The 20,385-nt window shown below is 29.8% G+C and overlaps 6 protein-coding genes across 7 annotated transcripts in view; 3 read left to right on the top strand and 3 right to left on the bottom strand.

The window, feature by feature from the left end:
* Window positions 1-674: 674 nt before the first annotated feature.
* LOC111688388 (C-mannosyltransferase dpy-19 homolog) lies at window positions 675-5,602 on the bottom strand. Its single transcript, XM_023450891.2, has 8 exons — window positions 5,285-5,602; window positions 4,960-5,221; window positions 4,424-4,814; window positions 2,346-3,836; window positions 1,535-1,646; window positions 1,386-1,470; window positions 1,193-1,318; window positions 675-1,126 (listed from the first exon to the last, which is right to left on the bottom strand). The coding sequence occupies exons 1-8, from the start codon at window positions 5,328-5,330 to the stop codon at window positions 922-924; spliced, it is 2,718 nt and encodes a 905-aa protein (XP_023306659.2). The 5' UTR covers window positions 5,331-5,602; the 3' UTR covers window positions 675-921.
* Window positions 5,603-5,749: 147 nt separating this feature from the next.
* On the top strand, window positions 5,750-6,922 carry LOC111688391 (transmembrane emp24 domain-containing protein 5). Its single transcript, XM_023450894.2, has 2 exons — window positions 5,750-5,887; window positions 5,957-6,922. Exons 1-2 carry the CDS (start codon window positions 5,885-5,887, stop codon window positions 6,668-6,670), a joined length of 717 nt encoding a protein of 238 aa, XP_023306662.1. The 5' UTR covers window positions 5,750-5,884; the 3' UTR covers window positions 6,671-6,922.
* A 3,824-nt stretch (window positions 6,923-10,746) lies between these two features.
* Window positions 10,747-12,495, bottom strand: LOC111688390 (dnaJ homolog subfamily C member 25 homolog). Its single transcript, XM_023450893.2, has one exon. It carries the CDS (start codon window positions 11,990-11,992, stop codon window positions 10,973-10,975), a length of 1,020 nt encoding a protein of 339 aa, XP_023306661.2. The 5' UTR covers window positions 11,993-12,495; the 3' UTR covers window positions 10,747-10,972.
* Window positions 12,496-12,953: 458 nt separating this feature from the next.
* LOC111688394 (ribosome biogenesis protein NOP53) lies at window positions 12,954-14,802 on the top strand. Its single transcript, XM_023450897.2, has 4 exons — window positions 12,954-13,160; window positions 13,226-13,402; window positions 13,461-13,784; window positions 13,849-14,802. Exons 1-4 carry the CDS (start codon window positions 13,042-13,044, stop codon window positions 14,648-14,650), a joined length of 1,422 nt encoding a protein of 473 aa, XP_023306665.2. The 5' UTR covers window positions 12,954-13,041; the 3' UTR covers window positions 14,651-14,802.
* Window positions 14,803-14,876: 74 nt separating this feature from the next.
* LOC111688393 (zinc finger protein 782) lies at window positions 14,877-16,926 on the bottom strand. Its single transcript, XM_023450896.2, has one exon. The coding sequence runs from the start codon at window positions 16,772-16,774 to the stop codon at window positions 15,050-15,052; it is 1,725 nt and encodes a 574-aa protein (XP_023306664.2). The 5' UTR covers window positions 16,775-16,926; the 3' UTR covers window positions 14,877-15,049.
* A 1,566-nt stretch (window positions 16,927-18,492) lies between these two features.
* The window catches only part of LOC111688392, a 59,668-nt gene continuing 57,775 nt past the window's right edge, over window positions 18,493-20,385 (top strand). Inside the window, exons 1-2 of one of the 2 annotated variants that reach the window (XM_046946917.1) lie at window positions 18,493-19,315; window positions 19,386-19,701. In XM_046946917.1, coding sequence (XP_046802873.1) covers window positions 18,600-19,315; window positions 19,386-19,701 — 1,032 coding nt within the window. In that variant the 5' untranslated portion in view covers window positions 18,493-18,599. The remainder of the gene's footprint in view (window positions 19,316-19,385; window positions 19,702-20,385) is intronic. The other variant, XM_023450895.2, reaches the window with a different exon arrangement.

Consider the following 20,385-nt stretch of genomic DNA (forward strand, 5'->3'; position numbering starts at 1 on the left):
CATTCCTTAAAGTAACTGGGAATGCATACTAAGTATAACTAATTAATTATTTATTTTTAAAATACAAAGAAAAGGAAAGAAACGTATAAGTAGTAATAATCTTAATAAAGTGAATGTGTATGTATTTATACATACGTATGTATATGTGTTTCTATGTATGCAATTAAGAAAAATGATTTAATTTTAAAAACTACAAATGTATTTATTATTAAATATACTCATTATAATAGCAATAATAATGATAATAATAATAGTAAAGTAGAAAATAAGTGTTTAACACTAATATTTATAATCATTTTTTTGTTTTTTTAGAGTTTCATAAGTGAACTTAAAAACTAAGTTGGCTGGTATTTTACTTATTTTTTTCAAGTTTAATTTTATAAATTTATACAAAAGTTTATACTTAATATAGATCATAAAAATGAAATCAGTTAAATATTTATGTTTTTTTGTAACAGGGAAAGAACAAAACTCAAGTCTCTTCAAAATGTTTTAAAAATATTATTTAGGTTTTCTTTTAATAGTTTTATTCACTTACATATTTCAAGCTTTTAAAATAGGATTTTTGTTTCAGAAAATAAATTCAATATAGGATTGGTATTTGGTTTATTAATGTGATTTGTTTTGTTGCACTTTTTTGTTTTGTTTTTTTTTTTTTATTCTTTTGTTTTGTGTATAAAATAATTGCATTTATTGTATTGTATTCCTTTTTATTTGTGTTTTATTTTCATTTTTTTCATTTGATGCTCAAAGAAGCTTTAAAGTGTTTTGCAAGCAATTGACTTTTTTTGATAATAATTATATTGTATTTTATGTGTTTTTTAGAATTTTATAAATTTTCAACCATTTTAATAAAAACATTCTTTTATATATTAATATATATATTTTTTTTTTGTTTTTGTATTTTTATAATAGTTTCACTCACATTTGTTTTTCAGGCATTTTATTAAATTTCAAATTAATTTGTACACTTTGCGAAAACATTTTAATAATAGCATAATAATCGCTGGTAAATACTTTTAAAAAGCTCGGTATATTCTTAACTGCTAATTCTGAACAAAATTGTGGATATTTACGATATGCTGGTTGCATATCATCCCATATTGTTAATAAATCACATTCATCTCTAAATGAAATAAAAAACACATAATGAAATTTATAAACAAACTAAATAATAAAAGCAAGTATTTACCTAGTTTCATTGTTACAGTCACTTAATGTCACAATTAAATATTGTATTTTTAATTGAGAACATTGATTGTAAATATCTGATGATTGTTGACGACTAAATATACTATAAACATGTTCAGTTCGTTCACTATTTGAAAATGTATAAACAATTTTATTTAAATATGTATTGCACAAATGTATGTTATTTTACTTACCTTATTTGTCTCATTTCTAAATGAGCATGATTAACTATTGGCCTCCTGGTTGATAGGTGAACAGTGCCAATTATATCAATAGGTCCTGTAATTACAGATTTACTTTATTAGACTAATACTGTAAATATTTTTTAATTTTTATATTATACCGGCAAATACTGCATCTCTTTCGGTATTCATTTTAATCCATTCCAACATGGTGTCTAAATCATCATGTCCCAATTTAAGTTCGTTAGATGGAAAATACTCTTCTTGGATATTCTAAAAAAAAAATAAAAAAGTATAAAAATAAAACTAAAACTGAACAAGAACTAGAACTAAACTATAACTAAACGAGAACTGAACTAGGACTGAACTAGAACTGAACTAGAACTGAACTAGAACTGAACTAGATCTGAACTAGAATTGAACTAGAACTAAACTAGAATTAAACTAGAACTGAACTAGAACTGAACTAGAACTGAACTAGAACTGTACTAGAACTGAACTAGAACTGAACTAGAACTGAACTAGAACTGAACTAGAACTGAACTAGAACTGAACTAGAAAAGAACTAGAACTGAACTAGAACTGAACTAGAACTGAACTAGAACTGAACTAGAACTGAACTAGAACTGAACTAGAACTGAACTAGAACTGAACTAGAACTGAACTAGAACTGAACTAGAACTGAACTAGAACTGAACTAAAACTGAATTAGAACTGAACTAGAACTGAACTAGAACTGAACTAGAACTGAACTAGAACTGAACTAGAACTGAACTAGAACTGAACTAGAACTTAACTAGAAGTGAACTAGAACTGAACTAGAACTAAACAAGAACTGAAACTGAACTAGAACTGAACTAGAACTGATCTAGAACTGAACTAGAACTAAACTACATATAAATTAAAAATGAAATAGAACTTGATCAACGGTACGTGGATTAAAATAATAATAAAAATTCCAAAACTACTCACCCTTATTCCCGGATTAATAATACTCGTTAAAAACACTGACAAATAGGCAGTCCAAAAAATGCGACGATTTTTCTTAGACATAAATGAGGAACATATTGTAGAACCAAGAACACAACCTTGTGTAAAACATAAGAAAAATAATTTTCTAATACTGAGGCCTATAAAAGCGAATACAGCCATTTGTAGAAAACTGTATAAATAGTGAAAACTACGATAATTGCAGGTATTATCATCGTCATCTATATCAGCATCACTTTCAGTGCCATTGAGATCGGTTGTTTTCTTACCAGTAGGCTTCTGTTGTGATGAGGAGGATGATGATGTGTTTTCGGAAGATGATTTTTTACCATTTATGGACGGTTTATTTGTTCTATCAGATGCTGATGATGATGAAGAAGAATCTTTGTCTTGTTCATTTGAGTGATCATTATCAGTTTGTTCATCATCTTTCTCTTTATCTTCATCTTTCTTTTCATTTTCATTTTGAGTTTGATTTTCTTTATTTTGCGTTGACTTTTTATCTTTGTGTTCGCGTATTTCATTAATTTGTTCTTTTAGTTTTTTAATGTCATTCATAAATTTCAAATGTTCATCGGGGTTTTCTTTTTTCAATTTCAATTTTTCTTTTTTATAACGATCATAATCATAGTCACATTTAGCAAATAGTTCCATGCATTCATTAAACATGGCTTCGGTTTCTTTTTTTGTCATATCCGACATACTGACGTGATGCTCTTCGAGAAAATCTTCTAAAATATAATTTTTAGCTCGTTCAACCACTTCAGAATTTGGTTCTTTGGGTTCAGTAGTTTTACGCCATTTACGAAAGAATTTTGCCATTATAACAACACCATATAGGCAATAAGGTTTAACCACTAAATTCTTTATAAAGCCCCAAAGTTCAGACAACTCCATGCGTGCGTAATCGGGATTACAGGCCGATAAACTGGTAACAAAGTTAACTTTAGCCTGTAAACCCCAATGTATGATAAGATCCCGGTAGAGAGCATATGTATTTTCTATCGGTTTAGCTAAGCCGGATAATTCAAGCAGATCATTGATGGTACTTTGCGAACAAATTGAAAGTAACACTCCCAGAGGTATGGTTTTGAACAAAAATTCTGCTGTATTTTCAGTTATACTAGATTCTGTCTCCTTTTGTTGTGTAGCGCTAGTTGATGATGTACTATTTGTTGATGCTGCGGGTGTTTGTTTATACAAACGTATTGCTGTTATTAATGACAGACCGATTAGTGGACCTAGCTGCCAACCAAAGAAATAACGACGGTTTCCTTGAGAGTAATAATAAGCTATCCAATTTGCCATTAGTTGTGACGAGACATAATCAACTGTAAACATTCCAACCACACGATTGGGTACCGAACTTATAGACCATGGTAGCATAAGTATAAGAATTTGACTGGCGAATATTATGGCAGAAAATTGCCAACACAATAGAGCCATGGTTGTGAAATAGGTAAGTTTTAAGGTCTGAAATAAAGAAAATAAGATTGTTAGGAATGAATTGTATACTTTTCCAAATATTGTAAACTAAACTAGAACTGAATTAACTAGAACTGAACTAGAACTGAAGTAGAACTGAACTAGAACTGAACTAAAACTAAACTAAAACTAAACTAGAACTGAACTAGAACTGAACTTGAACTGAACTGGAACTGAACTTGAACTGAACTAGAATTGAACTAGAACTGAACTAGAACTGAACTAGAACTGAACTAGAACTGAACTAGGACTGAACTAGAACTGTACTAGAACTGAACTAGAACTGAACTAAAACTGAACTAGAACTGAACTAGAACTGAACTAGAACTGAACTAGAACTGAACTAGAACTGAACTAGACTGAACTAGAACTGAACTAGAACTGAACTAGATCTTAACTAGAACTGAACTAGAAATAAACTAGAACTGACATAGAACTGAACTGAAAATAAACTAGAAATGAAGTAGAACTAAACCAGAACTGATCTTGAACTGAACTAAACCTCTGAACTCTTTTCAATCTACATATTAACGTTGTCTATTTTAATTTGTTGTAATCCAAATAACATTACTTACCGGCACTATGGACATAGTAAGAGTTTTCTTCTCCGAAACACGATTAATGCAAACGCACAAGTAAAACATTTGCAAATATATGGCTGGAAATGCAAAATTTTCACGTGCCATTGGCCTTTCGTAGATTTTCGAGGCGAAACTATGAAACATAATATACGAAGCCACTGCATAAATGCCACCAAATATATTACGACTTAATAGCAGACCATACATATAAATAGTTAAAATGGTAACACCACCCAACATCCAAACACACTCCAAATAGAATTGCAAATTTTGTCCCTCACAACGGCCATAGTCTAGGGTCAAACGTATATCATCGGAACGCCAGCAGCTAAGCAAAGAGAAAAGACCCAATTTGCTATGGGAGCGTAGAACATGATAAAAGAATCTAAATAAAAAGAAAACATTAAAAATATAAGTAGAAGAACACATAAAAAACAATAATTATTTTATGGATTATCATATCATTAAAAGATATCTACATACACATGTACATGGGGGTGGGGTTAACGTGTTTAAGTGAAGATACTTACCCTATTGTTATCTCTGGTAATACATGAAATCTACTCAAGACATTAACACTGTGTGGATATTCTATGGTGGTTAGATTAGACAATTGATCTATGCCAGACCAAAAGTCGGGGGCGTCTGTTAATGTTTTATAGAAACTATAGTATAAAGCATCTTCACGCCGAAATAACGATTCACGTTCCAATTGTGTCAAGTGAGCCACATTAGTGCGACTTTCAAATAGACATCTTACATGATGAACGTACAGAAAAAAGAAGCCAGTACCTAGAAATTAATAAAATAACAATTATTTTCATTGTTTGTCTAGTGAAAAAGTATGCAAGTTACCTATAAATGATTGGGCCAGCATTAAAACAAGTTTTGTTTCCTTCATATTTGTGCAACTTTTCACTTTTTTCCTATTTAGATTTTATTTACCCTTGGAATCCACTTAGTTTTCTTATGTTTGTAGTTTTAAAAATGTGTTTTTTTTATTTTGTTTGCACAGACAAAATACTTAATTATTTATTCATATTGCAGTTCGTTAATCATTCTTGCAGCCTTTTTTAACAATTTTAATTGAATATACCTTCCTATCCAAGATTTTCCGGCACCAATTTCTATTGCTTCAGCTGCAAAAAACTATTCTGATGACTTTGACAATCAGCTGTGAGAGTAATTTAAAATAATAGAGGAAAAAAATTTAAAAGAGATGCCACATGCTAATGAAATAAAATGGCATTTTTGTGATTTAGGCGAGTTTTTTTATGTGTACATAAATCATTAACTCTAAAACTATAGTACTTTTTTATACTACTATTTATAACAAACCTGATATGTGTGCTTGTGTTTAGTTGTTTATCAGTTTTTTTCTTAATTCATTTGTTTGACATTTCAATAAATTATTCCTTTTTGTTGTAGTCGTTCTTTGTTTGGAAATTCGTAATAATGGTAAATTTCATAGAAAATTGTAGAAAAAAAACGAAAATTATCAATTAAACTTTAATTTAAAAATTACAGTATAACATGCGGAAAGTACATATAAACAAACTTGTAACATTTAGCCTGCTGCTGATGTTGCTGGTCAAAGTGCAGGCCTATGACAAAGAAATGACGGTGCATGTCGATGCGGGCAAAAAAGAATGTTTCTTTCACAATGTTAAACTTGGCGAAACCATAGATATAGAATATCAAGTGATAGACGGTGGTCATGGTGATTTAGATATCAGTTTTTCATTGGCCGATCCCATAGGCTTAATAATTGTCACCGACTTTAAGAAGCCAGAAAATATACACCGTCATGACGTACAAAAAGAGGGGGATTATAGATTCTGTTTTGATAACACTTTCAGTACATTTAACCGTAAGACGGTATTCTTTGAACTGATAGTAGAGAAGGAAGGTGAACAGAATTTAGGCGATGATCAGTGGAATGATGTGCTAGAAGGTTTAACGCCCGAAGAGTATTATGAAATGAAAGTACAGGATATTATGGACTATGTGGGTCGCATACGCATGCAAATGACCAAAGCTAGACAAATACAGGATATGCTTAGATCTCATGAGGCCAGAGATCGTAATTTAGCTGAAAGTAATTTCAGTAAAGTCAACACCTGGTCTCTCTTTCAAATTTGTGCCATGGTGGCAGTGGGCCTTTTACAAGTCTTCCTAGTACGCAGTATATTCGATACCAATACACGCATGAGTAAAGTTTGGCAAAAGCTACGTCTGTGAAAGATTAATTTCAAATGTTTTCTATTGAATTTATTAACAAAACTGTTACAACGAGATTTTGTTTTTGTAATAAGCGCGCATTGTCCTCGTAATTAAACCCACGTCTATAACTAAATTGCCATAATTAATCCTTTACATTTTTCCTTTAAACCACTTTAAACCAAAGATTTATATTTAACAAAAACAACAAAAAAAATTTAAACAAGTCAGGGATTGAAATATTTATTGTATTCAAAATTTTAAACTAAAAACTTTTGTATTTATTTAGTTTAAAGGTACTTTTTATAATAATTTATTTATAGTTTTTTCACTTGCCATTTAATATTTTATTTGTATTGTATGTATCTCTTTGAAGTGTTCGAAATTTTATTCTGTTTAATGCAAATTATCTATAGTTTCAAATACATCACATATGTTGTATAATTCAAAACAAAATAACATTGATATTTTTTTCAGCCATTATTATTATGTATGATGATGATATTTATAGTAATCATTTATAAATAGTTAGTAGTTTATTAAATTAAATTAAAAAAAAAAAAAAATAAAAGCAATAAAATATAAAAAAGCATGGAAATATGTATTTTTTATAATTTTGTCAATATTCTAAATTGCAACCCAATATTTTAACAATTTTTTTTTAATATTGTTAAAAACGTTAGAAACTTTATGACTACGAATTTCTTAAAATTTTCTTAAACAAAATCTTCAGTATTCGATCAAAATTTTAGCAAATACTGCTAAAAATAGAGGCCCCTATTCTACATTTCAATTTGAATCGATATTTTCTCCGTTTGGCAACTTTGGTATTTTGCATTTCGATTCGACTCTCCGCCACATAAACAACAACTTAGACCTGGTTCACACTGGGAAAATTTTGTAGAGAAACTTTTGATTTTGTGTGTGAGAGAAAAAGAAGGTTGATATTTCTTTCTCTCAAACACAAAAATCAAAAGTTTCTCTACAAAAGTTTCCCAGTGTGACCCAGGTCTTACAAAAATGTAATTACGATCGAAATGCAGAATACACACAATCATAAAGCATTCAAACGAAATGGAATTGCTTCTTATTTTTGTTACGATTCAGATTTTTTTTGTTGGAATACCTTTTATCAATCATTGCGTAAACGTAATCAAAATAGACCTGGTTCACACTGGACATTCGCACCCCTATTCTGTATGACCTGGTTCACACTGGGAAACTTTTGTAGAGAAACTTTAGATTTTTGTGTGTGAGAGAAAGAAATATCAATCATCTATTTCTCTCACACATAAAATCAAAAATATCTCTACAAAAGTTTCCCAGTGTGAACCAGGTCATACAGAATAGAGGTGAGAATGCCCTCGAAACCATAAATTCAAACATTTTTGTTTCTACAATTAGTAACAGAGTAATACTTTAGTTTGTTAGTTTTAAATAAGTCAATGTTTTTTGAAAAAGTTTAAATATTAGCTTAACAAGTCCTCGATATCTTGCACGCTTATATTTTCATAAAAAACTGTCTGTGTTGAAAAAAACTTTTCACAGTGTTTTCTTTAAACACCAAAATATTATTAAAATAATTATTCTAAAGTAAACATTTCTTTAAGATTAATTGTTTATTAAGAAAGCCACTACTATAACCGAAATAACAACTGTTTAAATAAACTATTTTTATCCAAAAACTATACCTATTATTTATTACATTGTTGATTTTTTGAAACAAAAACTAAAAAACGAAATAACAATTGTATAAACATAAAAGAAGTAAATAGTACAAGTTATTTATAAATAAATTTCTTTATAAACAAAACAAAATTTAAAAAAATATAATAATTAATACAGAGTTAAACATGTGCTAGAACTAAATCATCATTAACCGGTTTTAAAGCAGTAAATTAGAAACGTTTTTAATTCAAATCGAACTCAAGTGTTAGAAAAAAATGATTAAGCTTTATTAGTTTTACAAAAAAATTTAATAATTTTGCTGGCCACTAAGTATAACAAGAAGAAAAAAGGTCAATAAACGTTTGAGTATGTTTTTTTCTTTCAATATGTTAACAAAAAATATGTTAATTATGGAGAAAAAGCTTTAATATTAAAGATTTTGAACTAATACTTTTTCTAATGTGAATTAATTATGTATAAAAGTAAAATATGTAAACTATAGGGGACTACTGGGGAAAAAAACATAAGTATTTAAAAAAACGTTAAATTTTTCGAGGACAAAAGAAAAATATCTTCTTTTCGCTTATATGGTTTGCATTTATCCTTTAGCAATTCACAAATACTTTTAAGATTCTTCAAGATCTATGTCTAATTCCTCAGATTCTTTAAGACATAATAGTTCAAGGTGTTGGAGTAAATTTAATCATAATTTTTCTCTTCGAAATGAGGACATTGCAGAACGAACAAGAAATCTAATACATTTTAGTTTAATTTCGATAACGTAATGTGTTTTCGATAAGGGCATTCGATAACGAACAAGAAATCTAATACATTTTAGCTTAATTTCGATAACACAAAGTGTTTTCGATAGCGAAACTTCTTCGGCTATTCTGATGAAATAAAGATTTCCTAAAAATTTTTCAGTAAACAAAAAGAATGATTTTCTAATTAAAATTTGAGTTTTAGTGATTTTTTTTTTTTTTTGATGAAAAGTGGAGTTTTTTATAAAAAAAATGTTTTTCTGGAGAAAAGCTGATTTCTTGTGAAAAAACAAAAACTTTAAATAGATTTTACTTTGCGATTTTTTAAAGATATTTTCTGAATATTTTTAGATAAAACTATAAATTTATTAAAAAATATTAAATTTTGAAGAAAAGAAGTTTTTTTTTTTTTTTTGAAAAAAGCCATTTTTAAATTTTCAGTAAAAAAGTCCAATTTTAGACTAAAACTGAATTTTTTAGTAAACAATCGAAATTTTTTTTTGATGTTTTTCCGGAGAAAAGTCGTGTTCTTTTTATTCGAATTATTCTGGTGAAATCAAGATTTCCAAGAAATTTTTCAGTAAACAAAAAGATAAATTTTCTAATTAAAATTCGAGTTTTAGTGAAAATCAGTTTTCAGTTGAAAAATGGAGTTTAAAAAAAGTTTTTCTGGAGAAAAGTTGATTTCTTCATATTTTCTGAATATTTTTAGAGAAAACTTTAACTTTATTAAAAAATATCAAATTTTGAAGAAAAGAAGATTTTTTTACGAAAAGTAATTTTTAAAGTTTCAGTGAAAAGTCCAACTTATGACTAAAACTAAAAAAAAAAATTGGGTTTTTTCCGGTGAAAAGTCGTGTTTCTTTTTATTGGAATTTTCATTTTATGATGAAAAAATCAATTTTATAGTAAAAATAGAATTTTGTAAAAATAGAATTTTGAAAAATCGATTTCGTGATCGAATTTTTGATAAAACCAGATTTTCTACTGGAAAATTTATGTTTTTCTATTAAAAAATCGATTTGTTCCTGAAAAATCGATTTTTTTTAATCCAATTGAAAAATTTAATTGTAGAAGTTGATGTTCTGGTGAAAAATTTGATTTTCAGTTGAAAAGTCCAATTTTCGGTGGAAAGTCCATTTTATAGTTTAAAATCATAATTTCGTTTAAAAGTCAAATTTTTTGAAAAAAAAAACTCACAAAAAATAATAGTTTTTGCAAATGTGTTTTTTTATAAAAAATCGAGTTTTAAGATTCGATCTTTGAATTTTTATTTTAGTTTCATTCGAGTCCAATATTATAAATTTACTTATTTAAGTCTTAAATAATTTGAAAAATAATAATTTTCTATTAAAAATTTTATTTTTATTGTTTACTTTTTTTCAATTTTGGAAGATTTATTAAAATACTGTATAACAGATTTTCGTAAAAATAAAGAAAATATATATAATAAGTTTAGCTGTAGGAAATATCAGATTTACAACTTGTTTATAAAAGTTTTTAATCTCAGAAAACACAAAGTTTATTTTTTTTATTAAAAAACTATAGTTTGTTTTAGTTTCAACAATGGAATTATTAGGGGGATTGTTTTTAATTAAAAAAAAATACATAATATAAATGGAAAAATAATTAACTTAGATTATACGATATTTTTTAATTATTTGACAGTTGTATAACTTTCTAAATTTTTTTCAAAAGCATTTAACACAATAAACAAACGTTAGAAAATACATGTTCAAAATTATGGCTAAACAAGTACTGGACTCTGACTTGATGAACACACACAACACAACACAAAAACAATTAAGTATTATTTTATGTAAAAAAATGTATAAAACTTTAATTAAATTAAAAATTATAAATAAAATTCCTCTATTTAGCAATCGATCTAAATCTAATCTTCAAAAGTTATACGACCAGGACCATGATTTTTCATATAACGACGATACGCCTTATAACGTGGATTTTCTGCCATTTTCTTTTTCATTTCCTCCTCTTGCTCCATTTTCCAAACATCAAAATTATCCTTTTCCCATAATTCCAAATGTAAATATTCCTCAATTTGCTTGTCTTCCTGGGCATCGAATTGATGTTGTCCCATTTTCATATGACGCCTAATTAAGTACAACTGCTCTTCACGTCCGTAAGGCTGTTTGCAAATGTTAAATCTCCTAAACCAATTGGCCTGCCAGCAAAGCCATCTTACTAGAGTATAAGGGAAAATAATGATTTGTACCCATAAGACATCCCACACTGAGGGTTTGGCATAAGCACCCTTAACATCCATTTTCTCTTCCACCACCTTGCGTATAATCTTTTCCAATTCTTCTTTTTGTTCAGCCTTGGATAGGCGATTTTTGCCCTTTTTATTGTTGATTTTTTCATTAATCTCATCCTTGGCTATTTCTAAGGCCTTGTTGCGGTATTTAGGAACAGTAGCAAAGTATTTAATGGCCGAATCGTAACGCTGCCATCCGGAGTAGTATTGTATGATGGATATAATGGTGAGAGTGGCAATGATAACTATACGTACATCCACTTTGGGTGCCACTCTTCGCCGATAGTAACGATAGTAATGGGCATAGTATTCATCTGGATTATCCAACATGTAGTCATAATCATTACGTGATTCATCATCCTTTAGAATTTCATAGGCAGTAGCTATTAATTTGAATTGTGTTTCTGCTTCCTTTTTAGCCTCTTCTGTACGATGCAAATCAGGATGATGTTTCCTTGCCAACAGACGATAAGCTTTGGCAATTTCCGATTTAGTATTATCACGCGTTACACCCAAGACATCGTAACAATTTTGTTTGCCACAATACAAACCATCCAAAAGTCCCCAACATAAGGTGGGTAATACCATTAAAAATAATAGGCTCATTAGCCATCTTTGATAACATTGCACTAACATTTTGTTTCCAACGTTTGTTTATTTGTTTTTATTGAAATTTTAATTGAAAAAACATTGATTGCAAACTATATTAAGTTCCGCTTTAAATGCCACGTTTTGATTTAGTTTTCTTTTTGGTATTATTATGTTAGAACCCGGTCGTTGTGGTTGTTGCTACTTTTTTTGGGTTCTTTTCTTTTTCTTCTTCAAGTTGCGTTAGCGACGTCAACTTGTTGCTTACCGTTTACTAAATGATGTTATCTTAAAGCTTTTGATTATAATTACACATCTTCTTTAAAAACTCTTCTCAGCTTGTTGACCTCATGAAAGTTCTAGCCTAGCAGCTGCTAATGTTATTTTTGTATTTAGTTTTTGTTATAACACCTCTGATTCCTGGTTAATAAAAAAAAGAAAACACTCATTTGCTGAAACACTTTCTTTCAAGCTGAATTTTAAGTAAATGATGCCATAGAAACATAAAATTATATTTTGTTTATGATTATTTGCACCTAAACTGTCAAACTTTATGTATAAAAACGATTTCTGCCACTTTTAAATCTGTCAAACTTTATGTAAACAAAAAGCAAGAATTCGTCTTAACTTGCACTTGCTGCCACCTGATATTAATCCGACTTTATTTTATTTTGCTAAATGACAGCGTTGCCATTGTAGTTTTTTAAGAGAATTAAAAGCCATTTCAGCGGGGAAAGATTATTTAAGATTAAAAAGCGATTTTTCCTGTAATTTTTCTACTACATGCATTTAAAAGAAACACTTCCAAACTCTTTAATTTGTATATAATTTGTTAAAAAAAATTACAATAAATATTTATCACCTACTGCTGTTATAAAATTTTAATTATAGTTAATATTTTACAATTTTAATATGAGAATATATATTTACTTATACTGATTGGCAACACTATTGAGAAAAATAAAAAAACGTTGACACATTGAATTCGCCTTGACAGTTCTTCATTGTTTTCATCAGTTTTTTTAAGACAACACGTGCATTGTTTTCTACAAAAAATTGTGGAAACTAAGAAATTTTATCAAAAAATTTCAAGTGAAATGTCTGAAATACAAAAGAAAAAACGTATTTCAAAGAAAAATAAATCCGCCTGGCGTAAAACTGATATAAAAGATGTAGAAGAATACCTAGAAGAACAGCGTCAAGAGGAAAGAATTGGGTAGGTAGATTTCTCCACTATAAAAAATCAAATTGAAATTAATTTTTTTGTGTACGAATTACCAGCACCTTCGAGGATAAAGCCGATCAGGAACTCTTTCAGGTTGATGTAGCTCCTTCAGAAGCTAATAAAAAGAAACTTTTAACCGAAAAACAAAAGAGAAAACTCAATGCCAAAAAGCCTATGAAATCTTATCAGGCATTGGAAAACACTTCTAAAGTACAAGATCCCATAGTAAAAAGGTAATTTGGCTATTAATTCAACAAAAGGAAAGATTTTATTTGAAATTTTTTTATTTAGAAACATTATTAAAAACCAGAAAAAGGCTGGCCGCAATATTGAGGAAGAGGTTTATAATCCCAAGAAACCTAGGGACATTAAAGCTACCCAGGATCGTTTGAAAACTTACGCTAAAGTAGAAGCTAAATTGCAAAAGAAAGCGGCCAAGGTATTGGATAATACTAAAGATTTATGGGTTGAGGAAGATTTTCGTGATAAAATCCCTGGTCTTAAAGATGAGAAGGGTTGGATTTCTAAAGAACTTAGTGTTTATCATGCTCAACAGTTGGGTTTGCCAGTATTTAAAGTACATGATAGCATTAGACATAGAACCACAAAAGCCAAGTAAGTTGATAAATGAAATTCACAATATTTTCAAACTTAATTAAATTATTTCGTTTTTCAATAGGAACTTTGAACCTCCTCATCCGGGCATAAGTTATAATCCTTCTTTAGAAGATCACCGAAAACTTATTGCCGCTGTAGTCGAAAAAGAAGAAAAGATTATTAAAGAAAATAAACATTTGAAACGTGTCACCACAAAAATGTTCTCTAAAGTAACGCCCGAAGAAAGTGAACGTTTGAGACTCAAAGAAATGAGGTCTGGTATGGATGATGACGATGAGGAACAGGAAAATGAAAATACAAAACCGGCAGCAGAAGATGAAGATGCACCCTATCGTACTATAAATCCACCAGTAGAAAATAAAAAGAAATCCAAGACAGCACGCAATAAAGAACTCAAACAAAAAGAACTACAAAAGAAGCTGGAAGAGAAGAGGGCATTGAAAAAACAAATTGCAGACCTCAATCGCATTAAGTCTTTGAAGGCCGAGGTATTAGCCGAAGAGGAAGAACTCAATGAATTGAAAAAGAGACGTAAGAAGACCGCGTTTAAAAAGAAATTTGAACCTAAACGTTTGGGTCGCCTCAAGTATGTTGAGCCCGATCAAGATCTTACCATGCCCGAAGATTTAGCCGGTAATATGCGTAATATTAAACAAGAATCCAGTTTATTGGTGGATCGTTTCAAAAATTTCCAAAAACGCAATATTCTGCCCGTCAGTGTGGCTACTGGCAAGCAGAAGGCACCCAAGGTCAAACGTTTCCCACGCAGTTCACACAAGGATCCTGGTGTTTCCTATCAAATGTTGCGCGAACAACGTTTGGCTCAAAAGAAGAAGACAGCCGCCCCTGCTATGTCTTTATAGTTTTTTACTTAGTTTTGTTAAAATTTTCATATAGATTTTAATGAAATTTAGTTTTTAAGTTTTTTGCGAAAGGAAAGAAATCTGTTTATGCAAAAGAATGCATAATATAGTTAATAAATTTAAATAAATGTAAAATTACATACTTTTTTAATTAAAACGAAATTTTTGAGAATTTGGGATTTTATTCAAAATGCGTAAAAACGATGTTTTTTAAAGGACCAAGAAATTACCGAATATTAAAAATGTTTTTTATTTATAGAATAAGCTATTACATTTTAGCTTAATAATGCTTTTTATTACAAGTATTATATTCAATGAAAATATATTTCCTTAAAAAAGTAAAATCTAAAAAAAAATAAAAATTAAACAAGAATTAAATCTATAATTTATTTAAACAATTTATGAATATTCTTCTTCCGGTTCCACTTCTACAATTTCATGCATTTCTCCTACATCATCATCGTCATCCGCTTCGATTTTCGAGTGCATTAACGTTTGCGTTATCATAATTTTTCCCGGATCTTGTTCATTTTCTTCTTCGTACTCACCATCAGCTTCCTCTATTGCCTCTTCGTTAACGTATTCGGTAGTAAAAATACAATCTTGAAAATTTTCACCCTTCATGCTGTTGTTATCCCCTTGATTTTGGCTACTTTCATCAATGACAACCTGAAAATCTGCTCCAATATTATGATGCTGTTCGACATGTGATTGTAAATATATTTTTTTCGTAAATCCTTTACTGCAATATTCACATCGAAATCGTTTTTCTCCCGTATGAGTAAGCACATGCACGGATAGGACATGAGGATAGGCAAACGATTTGCCACAAGTAACACAGTGATAGGGCCGTTCACCGGTATGGGTGCGTTCATGTTTAATGCGTGAGCCAAAGTCAGAGAAACGTCGTTCACAATATTGGCAAGCATAGGGTTTTTGGCCCGTATGCACACGCATATGACGTCTCAGTTCGACATTAGATACGAACGCCTTGTCGCAGAAATCACAAGGGAATGGTTTTTCATTGTAATGGCGCCGCATATGAGCATTTAAGGCATGTTGAAAACGATACGAATTACCACATAACTCACAAACTTTGAGTTTTTTTATTTCGGGCGATTGTGTTCGACGTTTACGTGTTTTCACCTGTCGAACTTCGGGCTGCGCTGGTAAATGTTGCGAATCCTCTGCGCTATTGGAATCTTCTATAACTATTGTTTTTGTTTGTGGTCTCGCATTAGCTACTACTTTTTGTACATTTTGTCCTCTGGTGCGAACTCTTGCAGTTGGCTTATTTACCTTTTCCAAATACTCTGTAAGCTTCATCTGTCTTTCGTCTGTGGCAGTGGTTTGTTTATTTAGCTTCAACTGTTTGGTTTCCAGTTGGATTTTGCCTTTAGACGCCAATTTGTTATGAAATTTTATGGTGCTGTCATCCGTTAAGGCTTCTTCAGTTAAATAATATTCCACTACATTATTACCCTCCTCCTGCTCTTCCTGTAATATCTGATCACTTTCATTTTCCTCTACTTCATCTACTTCCTCCATATTTGACTCATTAATTTCTTGTTGCAGATTATGAAACTCCTCGTTTTGATTATCTTGATCTTCTACATAATCATGTGGCACTAGTTCTTCATATAAGGTAGAATTTTCCTTAGTATTATTTAATACAAATGCTTCTACGGCAGCTGATTTCTTTTGTATCAGAGATTCACTAGCTTTATTGTCAACCTCATCAGCCACATTATCTTCATTATTTATACATTTTATTTGTAACTCCTGCGGCACCTTGACCTCTTGTACCGGCAACTCTTTGGCTTCTATTTCATCCTCTGCTGTTTGATTACCACCCAATCTGACTATGGTCTGGAATATGGTAACAGCTGCTTGACAATTTTTACGAAAACGCCAGGCCGCTCGTAAATCTTGCAAACATTTACCACAAATCTTTCGTGGCAATGTTTTATTATGCTGATCAATTTTCAATTCTGATAATATTGATATCTGCTGGGCAATTTGTAGTTCTGCATTATCTCCGATTGTTGAAAAAATTGGCTGCATCTCCTTGTTGGGCTGTAAACAAATCAAACAGACCGCATCTAAATCTATAACAACACACATGTTGCAATCTACCGAATTATTTTTGTATCAACAGAATTTAGTTGTATTTATTAATGTTTTAGTTAAGGATTTTCTTTCCAATTCTTTCTTATTTTATTAACAACAATATTTCCAAAAAAGAAAAACTTTAATTTTTTTCTTTGAAAAATATATTATTTAAAGATGTCATCACTTGTTCATAAAATAGTTGTTTACATCTCTTGTAATTGTCAAATCCTATATAAAGTAAGTTATTTTTAGTTGCTATAAATGTCAAGCTTCATATTAAAAAAATAGAAAACAATAATAGACTTTATACTGTTATCACCTTAATGAAGTGTGTTAATCTGACAGCAAAGTGTTTTAGCGTTGCCAATCTTAAATTTGTGACTATAAGAATTAGGGTTCTATCAGTGTACACTTAATAAGGTAGCCTCGTCGCTACAACAAATACAACAATACAAAATCAACAGGCGATTTGTTATTGTAGAATAATCCCATCTGTCAAAAAAAGCTGTGTGTGCAGAATGAAAAAGCAACAAATAAACACAATAAAAATATGAGTTTTTAGCAATTATTTAAATTTTTAACTATTAATATTAATATATTATATTAATTAAACGTGGAATGTCTGAAAATCATAACTATATCTATTGGGAAGACCAATTTTCCGAATTAAACGTGTTTTTTGTGAAAAGTGATTGGTCGTGTTAAAAATAGTTGAAACTGATTTGGAACGTATGCCGGAGCTAAAGATTTTCTTTTTTTATCAAGAGAGAAGGATAATCACGATTGACCTAGAAAACTCCTTTAAAACTATAATTTTCTTCACTTTTTAAAATTTTTACACCTTTTGCCATTTTTTTTCTATGTAAACAAACATGAATTTTGACAGATAAGATTGTAAAAGCTGATGATCAGCTGTGCGGACGAGGCTACCTTATTAAGTGTACACTGGGTTCTATAAATCGACTTTCGAATAATCGAACAATCGACTATTGTCGAAAAAAGTCGAAAAGTCGAAGTCGACTATTTTTTTTCAAAAAAGTCGATAACTCGACTATCGTCTATGAAAAAACTCGAAAAGTCGACTTTTTAAATAAAAGTCGAAAAGTCGGAAAGTCGAAAAAAGTCGAAAGATTCGAAAAAAGACGAAAAAGGACGAAAAGTCGAAAAAAAGTCGGAAAAAGTCGAAAGAAGTCGAAAAAAATCGGAAAGAGTCGAAAATAGTCGGAAAAAATCGAAAATAGTAGAAAAGTCGGAAAAAGTCGACTATTTATAAAATATTAAAAGTCGAAAAATCGACTTTTAAATAAATGAAAAAAGTCGAAAACACAAAAATCAAGTTTCCCTGTGTTAACCGGAACTTACAGAAACAAGACAAATTTTCTATATAGAAAATTATTTGCAACACAAAATTTCTAATGAAAATTATTCACAACACATAATTTCTAAAGAAAATAATTTCCAACATAACTTTAGATTAATTTTCTCCAAAAAAAAAAAATTGCTCACTAGATTAATTTTTTATTAAAAATTGATTTCTATAGACAAATTTTCTATAGGTAATTGTTTGGAATAAAAGTTTTCTATATTAAAATATATTCTATAGAAAATTGTAATAAACTATTTAATAAACTATTTCATTCCACAAAGTTTCAGTTTATTAACTTCATTCATACACGTGTGGCGAATTTCATTGTCAAAACAAAAACGTCAAATAAACAACAACCACATTCAAACAAGTTGCAACAAATATAACAGTAAAATAAAATAACGGGACTCACTTGCATAGTGACGCTTAAAAATTGCGCTTCGTTTATTTGTGGTATTTAATTGTGAAAAAATGGATAATCCTTTAAATAACTTATTAATAAATATAAAAAGTTACTTTGTGCCTTCCTCTCATGAGGTGGAATATGAAAATTATGGAAAAATAGCAACTTTAATAAGAATTCATAGTGAAAAATTGCAGCAATCTGGAGATGTAAGTTTTCCTTGTAAAACAGAAATTTGGCTAAATTATTTTCCCGACTGCAGTAGAAAACTAAATGAAAGTGCTTTCCAACTCGCAAAAGTCGAAGATGAAGTTGCCGAACAAGAAAAAATTAAGTTTTTGGAGGCAGCCAAAGAATGGCTCTTCCCGGTAGCGAAATTAGTAGTGAGGCAGGAAAGGATACATCTGCATTTGCATAGGAGTGTTATTGTAGCCCGTTTAGTGCCTGATGTCTTAACAAGTGACAATTATGGTCAGCTGCAAAAATTGGCCAATAAGAAAGTTTATCTCAATCAACTGTTGGAAAATTGTACGCAAGATGATTTATCATTTTATAGAAGCAAATTAATGCACAATGTATTGCAAAAGCTACTTCAATACTCCAGGTGGCATCAAGTGGACAATAAAGAAGAAAACATCGAAAACAACTCCATTATTTATGTACAAGTTCAAAGTGTTGCCTCGAAAATGGTCGAAAACAATTGTGTTATTATCAAGTGTGGTTTAGTAACCGATCCCAGCAACAATGGTAAACGCTGTTTGTTGTCAACAAATGATTATTTGAGGTTTGTTTTTTTTTTATTCATTCTAGTTGGAAAATGTTAAAATTCTAATTTGAAATTGTTTTTTCTTCAGTATTCGCTCGAATGACATGACATTAATGGCTTTACATAAATATGGGATACGTGTGAAACAGGATGCTCGCTTTTGTGCCTTAATGGAACGTTTAGGTTCTGCTGCTGCCACCGTAGATCTCTTGGAAGTCAAACATACTAGTCCTGTGCAAATTATACTCAATGGCCAGGGCAGCACAAAAGGTGCTTCATTTATTTTATATAACTCGGCAAGATTGGAGACAATTTTAAGAACTTTCCAAGAAAGAATCGAAGAAGGAGAATATGAACCTTTACCACCGATTGATAGTATACAATGGGAGTTGCTTATTGAAGAGGTAAGTGAAAGTTAATTTTCGTCTCAACTTTCTATGATAATTTATTCACGAGATTCATTTTTTATACAAAATTCTTTACTAAATTAACTTTCTCTAAAAATTTGTACAACAGAACACTTCTACTAATTTTAATATTTTTCGTAAGATTAATATTCTATACAAAATTGTTTGCAAGATCATGTATCAATATCAGAATTTTCGTTCTCAGTCGTTCTCAAGTTGTTCACAAGATTACCTTTCTATACAAAATTGTCGGCTAGACTTATATTTTTATAGAAAATAGTTCTAAAATATTAAAACCTTGTGATCTTGGGAAGATCAATTCATTTTTAATTAAATTATCGTAAATCGTTTATCAGATCAAGTCTCAATAGAAAATTTTGTTGAGAAACAAGTTTTTTTTTTCAGAAAATTTGTTGAGAAACAAGTTTTTTTTTAGAAAATTTTTGAGAAACAAGTTTTCTTTAGAAAATTTGTTGAGAAACAAGTTTTCTTTAGAAAATTTGTTGAGAAACAAGTTTTCTTTAGAAAATTTGTTGAGAAACAAGTTTTCTTTAGAAAATTTGTTGAGAAACAAGTTTTCTTTAGAAAATTTGTTGAGAAACAAGTTTTCTTTAGAAAATTTGTTGAGAAACAAGTTTTCTTTAGAAAATTTGTTGAGAAACAAGTTTTCTTTAAAAAATT

The sequence above is a fragment of the Lucilia cuprina genome, chromosome 3 (genome assembly GCF_022045245.1).
Source record: "Lucilia cuprina isolate Lc7/37 chromosome 3, ASM2204524v1, whole genome shotgun sequence".
Classification (NCBI taxonomy): Eukaryota; Metazoa; Arthropoda; class Insecta; order Diptera; family Calliphoridae; genus Lucilia; species Lucilia cuprina.